At 52.5% G+C, this 13,503-nt stretch overlaps 1 protein-coding gene across 3 annotated transcripts; it reads left to right on the top strand.

Annotated features, from left to right (window-relative positions):
* Positions 1 to 3,547: 3,547 nt before the first annotated feature.
* Positions 3,548 to 13,051, top strand: DUSP15 (dual specificity phosphatase 15). Of its 3 annotated transcripts, XM_020916017.2 has the most exons (8): positions 3,548 to 4,171; positions 4,889 to 4,922; positions 5,575 to 5,633; positions 6,506 to 6,588; positions 8,711 to 8,760; positions 9,731 to 9,805; positions 10,904 to 11,075; positions 12,064 to 13,051. In XM_020916017.2, the coding sequence occupies exons 3-8, from the start codon at positions 5,627 to 5,629 to the stop codon at positions 12,334 to 12,336; spliced, it is 660 nt and encodes a 219-aa protein (XP_020771676.1). In that variant the 5' UTR covers positions 3,548 to 4,171; positions 4,889 to 4,922; positions 5,575 to 5,626; the 3' UTR covers positions 12,337 to 13,051. The 3 variants fall into 3 exon arrangements, with proteins under 3 accessions (XP_020771676.1, XP_020771674.1, XP_020771679.1); XM_020916015.2 differs by lacking the exon at positions 5,575 to 5,633 and having other exon boundaries at positions 3,549 to 4,171; XM_020916020.2 differs by lacking the exons at positions 3,548 to 4,171; positions 4,889 to 4,922; positions 5,575 to 5,633 and adding an exon at positions 6,202 to 6,300.
* Positions 13,052 to 13,503: the final 452 nt, after the last annotated feature.

Genomic DNA, 13,503 nt, shown 5'->3' with positions numbered 1-13,503 from the left:
CCCCTTCCATATTTGAAGCCAGAAATCATACTACTGTGACCTCTGCTACTGTCGTCACATCCCCTCTGACTCTTATACTCCTGCCTCTCTCTTTCACTTACAAGGATTCTTATATGTGAATCCAAGGTGGCTCCATTGGACCCACCCGAACAATCCAAGCTAATCTCCCCATCTCACAGTCAGCTGATAGCAAATTCAATTCCATCTGTGGCCTTAATTCCCTCATAACATAACATGTTCCCAATTTTCAGGAATGGACATTTTTGTCCATTAATTTGCCTACCATGGTGAACCACCGAATGGTTCTAAGCAAGGAAAAACAAGGTGAGAACTGCATTTTAGCATTTTCACATTATTATTGGTTTTAGAAAACTGTCACTTCGTGACTCATTTAAGGCAAATTAGGCTTTGTAACAACTAACACTTTCAAAGGCTGAACAGTACATAGATATTAAATGTGTTAAGTCTAACAACTACATTTTCCCAGGGTTTTTTAATGTGGTAGAGTTCTTTCCCACATGTGCTTTGAAAAAGTCAAGTAGAGGAACAGAGGGCTATGCGGTAACTAATCCCATATGAATGAGAAAACAGACCCTGGGCTTTTGGTCACCTGCCCAGGTTCACACAGCCGTTAAGGCCAGGGTCATGAAGAGGAACTGGACTTCAGGCCCCCTTTTAGGCATTTCTTTAAGCTATCCGTGTGGTGGGATATTCTGGGAAACTCAAATCATACATCTTTGGCGCAATATTTCATGTGTAACCTAGGGCCCAATAAATAATATTTATTGAATGGATAAATAGCCATGCTTTTACTTCTCAGGCACAGATAGTGATTTTCAAGGCAGGAAAACTGGGGGTCATCCTAGAATTCCTTCCTGTTCCCCATATCTAGTCTATGTGCAAGTCAGCTATGCAGCCAAAATACTAACATGTGCTGCATCTGTCCCCTTCTTTCTGTTGAGTCCTGCCCCAAGGCCACAGAAACAGAGTCCAGAATCAAGATCACCTCCGAAGCTGACTGAGCCCCTTTGTAACCGTTGCCAAAAGCCCCCTGATAGTCACTAACAAGCTTCCTGACTCCCAGTTAAGCAAAGATGCCCACTCCAGTAAACACCTTATTACACCCCAACCAATCACCTAACACCAACTGTCCAGCAGGAATTTTCTTTGTCTTGAAACTATAAAAATTGGCTATTAACCCATGAAAACTGTCGACTTTCCCTGGGCTGTCAGGAGGTTGCCCCAAATGAGCTCGAAGTGCCCACTTTATCTCTGCTGTTTGTTCTTTTTTTTTTTTTTTAAACAAGCTAAATCAAATACATATTTAATCAAGAAACTAATAATGTAATATTACCCAAATAAAATGTAAGCAAGTGTTCAATTATCATGTTCCATATTTCAGAGAAGAGGTGTTAAGGATTTATGCCATAAGTTTATTTACAAACATATCTAGGATGCTGAGTTCAAGGGTTTGATCCTTTTAATAGATTGCACCTCTTAATATGTTCCTCTTCCTATCTGTCTCATGGATTACTTTTTAAGCAGTTGGTGTCTTACTATAAAGAAAGGTGCAGCAAATCCAAACCCAAAGAGCAAAGTCATCATAGCTAGTAACCTCCACTTGTTTTCCACTGAAAATGGTATATTCTTCCCTGGACCCTCCCCGTAGTGGCTCCGACAAACCACAGAGGTTGTGAACCTCCGTATGCTCTGTCCCAACACAGCGCTGTTGGAAGCTCTACAAAAGATCCAGAGACTGAAGGCAGAAGAAATGGCGGTCGCAAACCCTGCTGTTTGTTCTTAATAAACTCACTCCATTCTGAAATGCCCTGTGTCTGAAAATTCTTTTCCAACTGGCGCTTTGACTGCCTCAACACTTTCCAGCTTCTCAGCTCCTACTTATCCCAAGGTACTATATCTCTCACCATCTCTCCTGAAAACCTCCCTTCTTTGACTCTCTAATCTACACTCCAGTTAGGGACCAGGGTGATCCATGTAAATCAGATGACATGGCCTCTCAGGTTAAAATTTTACTGTCAGGCTTTCCATCATGCTGAGAAGGAAACTATAAACACCCAATCAGAGCCACACATGTTCTTTCTCTCTCTCCTCCTTAGCCTCATACTTACCACCTCCCTCTGGCCTCCTCCCCTCCAGTCCTACTGACTCTTGCCAAAGGCCAAGCTTTCCCACCAAAGAGCCTTTGCTTGTGCTGTTCCTTCTGCTGGAAACCACTCTTTAAACACCCATGTCCTTCTTACACATCAGATCTTATCTCAAATGTCACCTGTTTAGAGTTCTTCCTGTCCCCCATTTTGTTTCTTCCATAGCACATTTCCACTGTTTGCAAATGCTTTTTGTCTATTTGCTTGTTTTGTTTGCCTTCCTTCTTAGCCCGGATATCCAATATGGAGCTACCAGCCACACATGGCATTAAGCACTTGACATGTGGCTAATCTGAACTGAGATGTGCTCCAAGTGTAAAATATACACTGGATTTTGAAGACGGAATACAATTAAAAGAATGTAAAATATGTCATTAATAATGTTTAACTATTGACTACACATTGAAATGATTATATTTTTGCTATCCTGGGTCAAATAAAACCTGCTTCTTTCTATATTTTTAATGTGGCTACTAGAGAATTTATGATAACCCATGTGGCTTGCATTGTATTCCTACTGGGCAATGCCGTTCTAGGCCATTAGCCAAAAAGGTAGGAACCACCACCACCTTACCTACCTCTGTGTCACTACCATATAGAGGGTACTAAGTATCTGTTGGATAATTTAGTTTTTATGAGAACCCTGGACACACAGCTGAGACAGGCAGTTCTATGTACACTGCGAATCTAAGGAAGAAAGAAACACTTTTATTTTCCTCCGGTCACTGTATTTCAAGCAGGTTCCGTGGATTCTGTCCCCACCTTCCTCCTGCAGTCACCCACTACTGTAGATGGAGACGGGCAGGCGACTGCTGGAGGAGCAGAGCTGGTTTGGGGGCTACTATTTCAGTCCCCCAGGAGGTGTGTGCTCTCAATTATTTTGCATTCTCCAGCTTTGGTCCCAGTAGTAACACACTGAGACATACAGTCAGTAGCTGGGAGCCCAGGGGGATTTGCCCAGGGTCACTGCACAGGTCATAGGTGAATGAATAGGGCCTGGAACCTTGGTCTCCATACCCACCTTTCCAGACTCCTGCCTCTAACTACATCCTCCCGCAGTCTCCTTTACTTCAAAGGACTCACCTCACATGCACCTCTGATTTATGGGAGCTCCTAAGTAGAGTTATGCCTGGCCCCAGGGAAGCTGACCCAGATGATACCCTCCTCAGAGGCCAGAGTATGAGAGGAAGAGACGGGAGGATGACTGGATGAATGGACAGACGGACCAGTGAATGGATGGAGTGGAGGATGGGAGACAGACCAGCTGCAGGAGACTAGGAGGAGAACGGCTGGCGGGTAGGATGCCTGCATGGGGCAGGGCAGGAGGGTGTACAAAGGGAAGGAATTACCCACTTTTCTCGCCTCACACAGAATCTGAAGATCAGAGGACCCCTAGCGATCCAAATCCAGCCCCCGTCACGTTTCTACCAGAAAACCAAGGAGGCCGAAGAAGCCCGGTGTTTTACCCCAGGGCCCCATAGGGAGGGCCGGGCCGAGCCGGAACTGGGATCCGAGTCTCTGGGCCCCGCGGCTGGGGGGCTCTCTCCGCCCCCATCCGCCGCCCTCCCCTCACCGAGCCTGACGGTGCCAGGGCGGGGGGAACGCCCCCACCCCCCACCTCCGGAGGTGGAGGCCCCACGCGCCCCAACAAGCTGTCGTTGTCCCGCGGGCCCCGGGCCCGGCACACTGGGGCTTTGTCCAGCCCCCCGCCGCGACCCACGGGTGAGGGGGGGCGGCCCACATGACCGAGGGGGTAGGAGGAGCCTGTGGCGGCGGCGGCGGCTCCAGCATTTCCCTCCCTGGCCGGGGGGCGGCGGGCGGCGGCGGCGGCGGCGGCTGGGCAGAGCTGGGCCAAGCTGCGGACGCCGGGCCCCCCGATCCCCGCCAGGCTGCAGGCGCCGGGCCCGGGCCGTCAGGGCAGCTGTTACCCTTGCGTTCAGCGGGTGGCGAGCTGGGGGTGCTCCCGGAACCCCGTCCCCGGGATCATGGGGAATGGTATGACCAAGGTAGGGGGCCGAGATGGCGCAGCCCGCCCCTGGCCGCCCCCAGCCCCGGCCGGGCGCCGGCCTCTGACCTTCTGGCTCTGGCTGTCTGTGTGTGTGTATTTCTCCGTCTCCCCGGGACTCTGAGAGCAGACTTCAATGTCTGTCTCTCTTTGGCTGTATCTCTGTCTCTGACTGTCTCTCCGTGTCTCTGTGACTCTGTGTTTCTTGCTGTGTCTTTCTGTGGCGCTCTGTCAACCCTAGGCTCTATCTCACCCTGAGTCCCTTTCTCTGTCTCCATGTGTCTCTGTCTTCCTTGGCTCTGTCCCCCTGGACTCTCTAGTGCTGTTTCTCCATCCTTCCCCACCCGGACCCCCACGCCCACATGCCTCTGCACAACACCCCCACCTGCCCGTCCTTCCCTCCGCCCCCTGTCAGAATTCTCCATCACCTACCTGCTACCTGCCAAGCCCACCTCTCCATTCGCCCCTCCCGTGTGCTCCTCCACTCTCTTTCCCTGGGTCTTTGCGCGCCCCTCCTTTTTGCTCTCCCCCCACCCAAGCTGGCCTCCCTTGGCCCGCCTCGGCCGCCCTCCCTAGAGCCCTCTCACAGAGAGTGAGTCCCGGCCCATAAGAAAGAGGACTCTGCTCCTTGAGTCCTGAGGGTCAGACACTCTTCCCGAGTCTCAGGGGACCTGTCATGCACCCCTGCTGGCTGACCCTCTGCCTGTCTCTCCTGTAGGTACTTCCTGGACTCTACCTCGGAAACTTCATTGGTGAGCACTGCCCACTCTGTCCCAAGGCCCTGGCACGCTCCCTGTCCCAGGCCTGTGTCCACCATTCATGCTCTGGCCCACGCACCCTGGACATGCTCAGGAATGGGGCTGGGGGCAGGGAAGTGATGCCAGGCTGGGAGCAGGGAAGAACTCATGAGGTCTAAGGGGGACGAGGGTGGAGGAGCGGCCCCAGTGCAAAGGGCTCAGAGCACTGGACACCGGGCAAGCCTGCACCTGCTGGGAGCCTCAGCGTCTGCCTCAGCACAGGCCTACCCCCGCCTCTAAGGGTTTTTCTGGTCTTGAGGTTCTGGGTTGAGGTCTGTTTGGAGGTGTTGCTTCTAGCTGGGAAGCTGGGAACACTTCCTGGCACAACCTCCTCAGAGGAGAGGTCTCTAGAGACTGGACTCTACCTCAGAAACTTCACTGGTGAGCACTGCCCGCTCTGTCCCAAGGCCACGGCACTCTGCCTGTCCCAGACCTGTGCTAAGGCACAGGCTGGTCTGGAGCTTGGGAGACCCGAGGCAGGAGAAGTCACTTCCATCGGTGGAGCCAGAGAAAGCTTCGGGGAGGGAGGGACATCTGCCTGGAGCAGAGCTTTCTCCCCCATCCTGTCCTCCCTGGGCTTAGGGGCTCCCTCTCTCCTAAACCCTAGTCCCTTCCTCCCTGGGAACTTCCTCAGCAGCTCACACCACATCGACTTCTGAATGTTTGGTAAGTAAGATCTGAATCCTTTTAAAGTGTGTAGGCCCATGAGGGCAGGGGTCATGAAGTTGACCCCATAGTGCCATGCCCAGCCAAGGGTGCACATAATAAACAGCCAATGTGGTGGATGATGAAGTGGGCATGGAGTGGAGATAGAGTGTTATTTACTTTGCTGATAAAAGAGCTTCATACACTGGGAATCCAGCCCCTATGATGGTCACTGAGAGCTGTGGTGGGCATCTCCCTGGGTCATGTTTCATTTAACTTTATAGATACAGATACACTATTTACAACAAAAAATGGAAGTCTATTCTGCATGCTATTCTGTAGCCTGTGTTTCGCATTTAATAATATATTGTGGACTTCCTTGCACATCAGCACGTAGAGATCCTTTTAGTGGCTGCAGAGTATTCAAGTATGAATATACCATTATTTATCCAGTCCCTTTTTGGGTTGTTCCCATTTTTAACTATTTCTGATGTGTTCACGGTCATAAGGAGAGAACATGGTCTTCTCCCACACAGTTTTCCGTGTGAGTTCATTCTTCTGTAGTCAAGATTCCTAAAAGTAGAATTGCCTGGTCAAGAATATGCCAGGAAGGAGTGTTTGCCATGGGAAGAACAGGGCGGGGCAAAGCTGAGGGGGTGCTGGACTGTTACCTGTGGGTACCCCAGTGGTAAGACTGAAGCCTAGGGGTATGGTGGGACCTGTCATGCTGGGGGCAAGAGGTGGCGAGGGAGCAGGGCGCTAGCGGAGGGTGGGCAAAGATGGAGAGGGAGGGACCAGGAGGAGAGCAGGGTGGTGAGCTCCTGCCTCACTTGACTGTCGGGAACATGTAAATCACACCTGCCAGATTGGCTCAGACATCCTGTTTCTTTCAGATGCCAAAGACACAGATCAGCTAGGCCGGAATAAGATCACACACATCATCTCCATCCACGAGTCACCCCAGCCTCTGTTGCAGGTATGCCTTACCCCCACCCCAGGGCTGTGTGCATAGAGGGGGAGGGGTGCTTTACACCCCCACAGCACCCATTTATCAAGTACCGACTAGGTGCCAGGTCCTATTCTGGCACATGGGTCTTCCTGAGCCAAGCTAACTCATTTGGTTAAAAACTGATCTGTTTTCTATTAGCATGCCTCCTTGCTCCCTCTTTGGCAACTGAGGACCAGAGAGGTAAAGTAACCTGCCTAAGGCCACACATCCAGGAAGCTTAGCTCCTTAGCTAAGGAGCTGGGTCCTCACACGGGCTTGCCATTGTCCAACTGAATAGATGATTCTGGGCTCTGCATCTTACTTGTGACCTGAGGCTATGATTTTACCCTTCTGGGCCTCTGATCCCTCACCCTGTCTGTCCCCAGGGAGCTGCGAGATGGTGAAGATGGCCTCCACTGGGAGGGTTGGTGCTGGTATTATCAAGTCCTGGAAAAGACAGGGTGAGGGTTATGACCTAAAGTAGGAAAGGAGGAAATGCAGACCACATGTGCTAGAGTCCAGAGGTCTGAATTCATATCTTGACCACGTTCTCTCTGGAACCTTGGGCCCAGGACTTCACCTCTCTAGACGTCAGGTGTCTGAAAAAGGGGAATTTTATAACAGTTCCTACCCCACTGGGCTATTGAGAGCCACATAATAAGTATTCAATAAATTATAGCTGATATAATAACAAAGTTAATCATGTTCTCAACCTATAAACAGAGCCCCTTCCTTCTTATCTGTTAGGGTCTGGGTCACCCACTGAAGGGAAGGACCAGTGGGTAGAAAGGGGCTTTGGAGATCTGAGATCCAGCCCTGCTTCTGTCACAGATTTCCTCTGTGACCTTGGGCAGGGTCCTCCCCCTCTCTGGGCCTAAGTTTCCCCTTGTGTCAGATTTGATGGTCTCTAAGAGCAACCTCTGATAATCTTTGGTTCTCAGTGTCATTTGAAGAAGAAATTTCCAGGTCAGTGGAGTCTGTTTTTGCTTTACAGGAGAGGCTTGTTTTGGAGTATTTGAGAATGCAGTCACTAGAGTGCCTGGGGATGCTCTCTAGGCATGACTATATTTACTAATGAAATGATAGCTAGCAAAATGAGTCCTTGGTCCCATAGCCCTCCCCTCTCGTCATCAGCATCTCCCTCTCCATCCATCAGAGAATTTACCAGTCAGGGTTTGATAATGCCCAAGAAGTTCAAGGCCGATTGTGTTGCAAACTGAAATTGCAAACCTTGCAAAAGATGCAGGCTCAAGTGACCTTGGGGAGGGCGCGTTATAGAGAAAGGCTGGAATTTCACACAAGCTACTAACAGATGAGGACCTGGCCAGGGGGTCCCTTAGTCACTGGATGGAGGTGGGCCAAGCCCTTGAAAAGAGCCATTTGAATATCAAAGGACGAAGAGAGGTCCTTGAGAAAAGTGCCTCTTGGAATGTGGGCAGAACTCATCTTTAAGATCTTGTGTGAAGGTTGGGCATGATGTCAGAGCACGTTTGTTGGAGAAATTACTGGCAATTCATACTTGATTATTTTAATAATTAGTACAGAGTTGGGAAGATGCCCTGGAGGAGAGCATGGCAAACCACTCCAGTATTCTTGCCTGGAGAATCCCATGGACAGAGGAGCCTGGTGGGCTCCAGTCTATGGGGTCACAAAGAGTCAGACACGACTGAAGCACCTTAGCATACACAGAGTTTTATAACCACAGTTCATGAACTAAAAGCTTATCTTCATAGTTTTTGTTTCTTTTCAAGAAAATAAAATCTACTCTGCCCTTTTTACTGTATAATTTTGTAATCCTCACATGGAGGGGAGTCACTTTAAGTGACCCTTTCCTAGCTGTTAAATAAAAGGTCCCTGGGCCTTTTTTTGGCAGGTGCCCAAGCCACCCATGGGGTTAGGATACTATCTTCTCAGAAGGTTCTGGAACCATAGGTGGTCAGACCTGAGAGGCTTTCAGAGAAGGTGTCTATCCTCTGGGTAGAGACAACAACAGTGGCCCAGAGAGAGGCAGAAACTGGCCCAGGGTCCCGAGGTGCTTGGGAGGCCCAGGCTGGGGTCAGGGGGTGCAGGCAAGGGCTGCCCACTGCCCACGTGTGTTTTGTACTTGCAGGACATAACCTACCTTCGCATCTCAGTGGCCGACGCCCCTGAGGTACCCATGTAAGTTCCTCTGGACGGTCTGGACAGCTGCCTCCTGTGGTGGGAGGAGGGAGGGTGAGAGGTGGCCTGAGAGAAGACAGAGAAGACTCAGGCCCCAGAGCTGTCCTGGGGACCCCAGCACAAGCGGTCTCCCTGACTGCTTTGACTCTCAGCCACGTCCTTGCCTATGCCGCTGGCCAAGCCTTAACCTCCCAGAAGAGCTCAGTGTCCTCAGCTATGAATGGAGAAAGCACCCTGTCCCTCAGGCTCAGATGCCCCCGTGGGTTTGAAAGGGTCAGGCTCAGCCTGTTCCTGGCCTTGGAGTTAGGAATCTGGGTTCAGGCCAGGCTTTGCCATTTACTTGCTGTGTGACCTTGGACAAATCACTTCCCCTCTCTGAGAGAGAAAATGGGTGTGTGGGGGGTGGAGGTCTGTCATCATCAAGGAGACTTTCAAGGATCAGATGGTACAGGCTGAGGCTCTAAGACAGGGCCCGGAATGTAATGGGGGCTCAGAAAGCAAGACTGTTTGTGTTATTAGTAGTAGGGGCCCCCAGTCTGCGGGGGACCCAGACAGACACTCCTGCCCCTTGGGAATCTTGCTCCCAACCCCACTGCTGACTGTTATTGTCCCCAGGTGCTCTGATTGTAGACCCCAGAGGGGTGGGACTCCTCCTGCCCATTTCCTTGAAAGATCTAGATGAATCCTCCGTGAAAATAGGATCCACAGGACCCGTTGAGGAGGTGCTCCTGTCTCTGTGGTGGGATTTCATCCAAGGCCTCTCTCCCCACCTGAAATGCCACCATTATTGCACACACACTTCTCCACCTGTACTGCCGCATTGGCCCCTAGTCACCCCACGTGCCAGCTGACTTGAGGACCCAGGGCTCTTTGTCTGTCTCCTGCCATCCCAGAAGTGGGGGGTGGGGACAGCTTCTTGGAGACCTGTGCCCGCCCCCAGCACTCAGTACCTTCTTGCTTTCTTCTCTAGCAAAAAGCACTTCAAGGAATGTATCAACTTCATTCACTGTTGCCGCCTCAATGGGGGAAACTGCCTTGTACACTGGTGAGTTAGGAGGGGTGTGGGGGGAGGGGAAGTGAGTGTCCTCCATCCTGAACACACCCTCATCCTGCAGGGAGTGCAGCCTGTGATGGGTCTTCTGCAGCCTGTCACCATGCCTGCCAGTCCACCATTCATCTGACAGTCCCCAGCTGTGGCCAGATACCTGTTTCTCCCTGAGACTCAGTTTTCTCATCTGTAAAATCGGGGACAGACAGTTGACCTGATGGGCTATTGGGAGGGATAGGTGAAGTCCTGCAGGTAGTTCAGCATCCTCCAGTAGTTCTGGCTCCTTCTCTTCTCCTCCAGCCTTGGAGGCTATAGTATAGGGCAGTGAGGAGCCCCAGGCTGTTAGATGGGACCTTTGAGTTTTCCCAGGACCCCCTGGCCCTGTTGATGTCATTCATCCCATGACTTCTCACCATGCTTGCTTCAGGGAAGCTCTGCCTGAGCCCTAGCCATAGGGACACCTCCTCTAGCCTGTCTTTCCACCTCACTCCTTGCCTTCCTTCAGCTTCACTGGTCATCTCTCCATTCTTCAAGTCCATCTGGATCCCAATCACATGGTCTTTGTACACTGCTGGAATATTCTTAACAATCCTTACCCATCTTTCAGGATTCAGCTTGTTGTCACTTCTTTAGGAACCCATTCCCTAATCCTCCACATCCCATCCACTAGATGAGTACCTCTTCCTATACCATCTCCTAGCCCCTGGATCCATCTTTAAAGCAGTTATCACCACCTAAAATTGTCTCCCTGGTTAGTGTCTTGTCTCTCCCAACCATCTTATAAGCCCCAGGCTGGCAGAGACCATGTCTGTTTTATTCCTAACTATATCCCCAGTACCTGAAAAATCCCAGATGATCACAAAACATGTGTTGAATGATTGAGTAAAGTGATGTTTCACTCAGGCCTTTGTTGTGGGTGAATGCCAGGCAGAGGGTACAGCAAAGGCAAAGCTTGGATGTGAGAAGACAGGTTTTGGTAGGTTCCTTGTAGTTGGAGCTCGGGAGGCAAAGTAGGAGAGCTGAGTGTGGATTTGGTCTGGGAGGACACAGAGGAGACTGGGCCTAACCTGAAGTCTTGGGGGTGTGGTGTCCCAGTTTTGCAGGCATCTCCCGAAGCACCACCATCGTGACGGCGTATGTGATGACTGTGACGGGGCTAAGCTGGAGGGACGTGCTTGAAGCCATCAAGGCCACCCGGCCCATTGCCAACCCCAACCCAGGCTTTAGGCAGCAGCTTGAGGAGTTTGGCTGGGGCAGTTCCCGGAAGGTAGGGGCTGCGGCTCAGTGGTAAAGAATCCGCCAATACAGGGGACACAGGTTCAATCCCTGGGCTGGGAATAAATCCTGGAGGAGGATATGGCAACCCATTCCAGTATTCTTGACTGGGAAACCCCATGGACAGAGGAGCCTGGTGGGCTACACATGGGGTTGCAAAGAGTTGGACACGACTGAGCAACTAAGCAATAACAGGGGCAGGGGCTGGGGCAGGGGTGCGAAACTTCTTACTTGAGCTGAGCACTGATTGGAAAGAATTTGCCTGTGCTTCAGACCTGGCAGAAGATTTTTCTGAGGTCTTGAACTTGTGGCTCTTGAGCTAACTTAGCTCCTAGGTGTTTGGACAGCCAGAAGTTTTCTTCTTTTTAACTTAGGATGTGTATACCCATGGGCCAGATTATGGACCCTTTAATTTGGCCAAGTGCCAGCAATGCCCACTCTGCCTGCCTGAAACCTGAAGGCATTTGAGCCTCTGGCTCCTTTGGGGAGAACTGTCCAGTCCCTACTCCACCCCTGGGTCCTTGAGGAGGCCAAAGCAATTCCTTCTCCTGTGCCCACTGGGCAGATGGCACGTGGAGATGTCAGGGACTGAGCCCACCCTCCCACCTCCCTGGAACAAGAGATGAGAAAGTGAGAGAGAAGCAGCCAGTGTAGGAAGCCAGGCTGGTTGAGAGACTTGTCTGCAAGGCTGTATTAGGAAAGAGGTGAGGAAGAGGGCTTGGCTGGTTGTTGTGCAGGCTGGGGAGGGCTTAGTGTGGTCGCACTGTGCAGGTGGGGTGGGGGGTCACTTCGGTAGGTCTGGAAGTTGGAGTGTCAAAGGGGAACGAGGGGACTCAGGGAGAGGGAGGGGGCTCCGGGAGGGGGATGGAGACCCCAAGGGAAGCTAAGAGGATGCTCAGGAAGGGGAGGGGAGCAGAAGCCCTGAGGATGGAGAGGGGACCCGGGGCAGGGCACCGACCCCGCCCCTCTTCCCGCCCCAGCTTCGCCGGCAACTGGAGGAGCGCTACGGCGAGAGCCCTTTCCGCGACGAGGAGGAGGTGCGCGCGCTGCTGCCGCTGTGCAAGCGCTGCCGGCAGGGCTCGGCGAGCGCGGCCGCTTCCCCGGCGCCCAACTCCACGGCCTCGGAGGGGACCCTGCAGCGCCTGGTGCCGCGCACGCCCCGGGAGGCCCACCGGCCGCTGCCGCTGCTGGCGCGCGTCAAGCAGACTTTCTCCTGCCTCCCGCGGTGTCTGTCCCGCAAAGGCAGCAAGTGAGGATCCCGCCCCCGCCGCGGCGCCCCTCGTCTGGTCCCCCTTCTGGGATCGTCCGGGCCTCTCACGGCCTTCAGGAGGGGCCCAGCGCCCGCGGGAGCGAGCGCCGCGGCGGCCTGATCCCTGCCCCTGCCCCTTTGCCCGCCTGGCTTGTCTGCGTCCGCAGTCCGTGTGTCCATCTGTGTGTGTGGCTCTGTGTCTGGGCCGGCCTGCTGCAGCCACCTGGTGCCTTAGTCCTCGGGCTGGGGGAGGGTGCTCCCGCGCCTCCCCCCCGCCCCGCCCCATTGCAGGCGGCGGGAGTGGGAGTGGGGGAGGGGGAGGGGAGGGTTGGATGGGCCTGGAGGATATTAAAGAGACACAGAAGCTGCCGGTCAGATCTCGTCTCCCAGTCATTCAGTCCTTGAGCTAAGGGGCGGGGGGCTGTTCCTGTCACCTGCAGGAAACAAGAATGGGAGGAAGTTTGCATCCCCCTACGGCCTGCGGAGCCTGCCATCTTTCCGGCACTGCAGTGTGCTGCGCTGAAATTCCACTTCCTTTATCCTTACAGCTATCTCTCCCTGGAGCCCTGGTCTCCTGAAAAGGCCCCCAACTCCTCGTTCTCTTTGAACCCCCTGCCCCCTGGCTGAACCCCTTCCTGAACCCCACCTCTTCCTCCCCAGCTCCCTTCCTTTCCCTAGCCACAAATCGTAGCTAGTAAAGGTATAGAAGTAGTACCTCCTTCATGCCTGATTTTTTACTTAAATGAGTTCACTTAATCCTCGGGGAGGAAACAAGTTCAGAGAAGTCGGGCAGCTTGTCCAAAGACACACAGCCAGAGTAGGGGAAGCTGGATGTGACCCTAGACAGTCTGTGTCCCATGATGGTTGTTAAAAAGCAGCTCCTTCTAGTCTTGAAGGTTACCGGCCAGGAGGACCCACCCCTGGCTAGTGGGAATGACCCTTCCCACTTAGAATTTAAAGGCCAGGGGAGCACTGAGAAGGGAGGGCCTCAGGGCAGCCCAAGAAAGCGGCAGACTGACTGAGGATGAACAATGGCCACCTGCGCTTATTTTTCCTGAACTATGAGTTAAGAGGGATCTGAAATTTCTGTAATCTAATAATCACCTATACAGGGATTCTTATGATGCATCAAGACCTGGGGGTGATGGGGGAGGCCCAGATTCCAGGATTG

The sequence above is a fragment of the Odocoileus virginianus genome, chromosome 9 (genome assembly GCF_023699985.2).
Source record: "Odocoileus virginianus isolate 20LAN1187 ecotype Illinois chromosome 9, Ovbor_1.2, whole genome shotgun sequence".
Classification (NCBI taxonomy): domain Eukaryota; kingdom Metazoa; phylum Chordata; class Mammalia; order Artiodactyla; family Cervidae; genus Odocoileus; species Odocoileus virginianus.
This window is presented reverse-complemented; position numbering and strand designations above follow the sequence as displayed.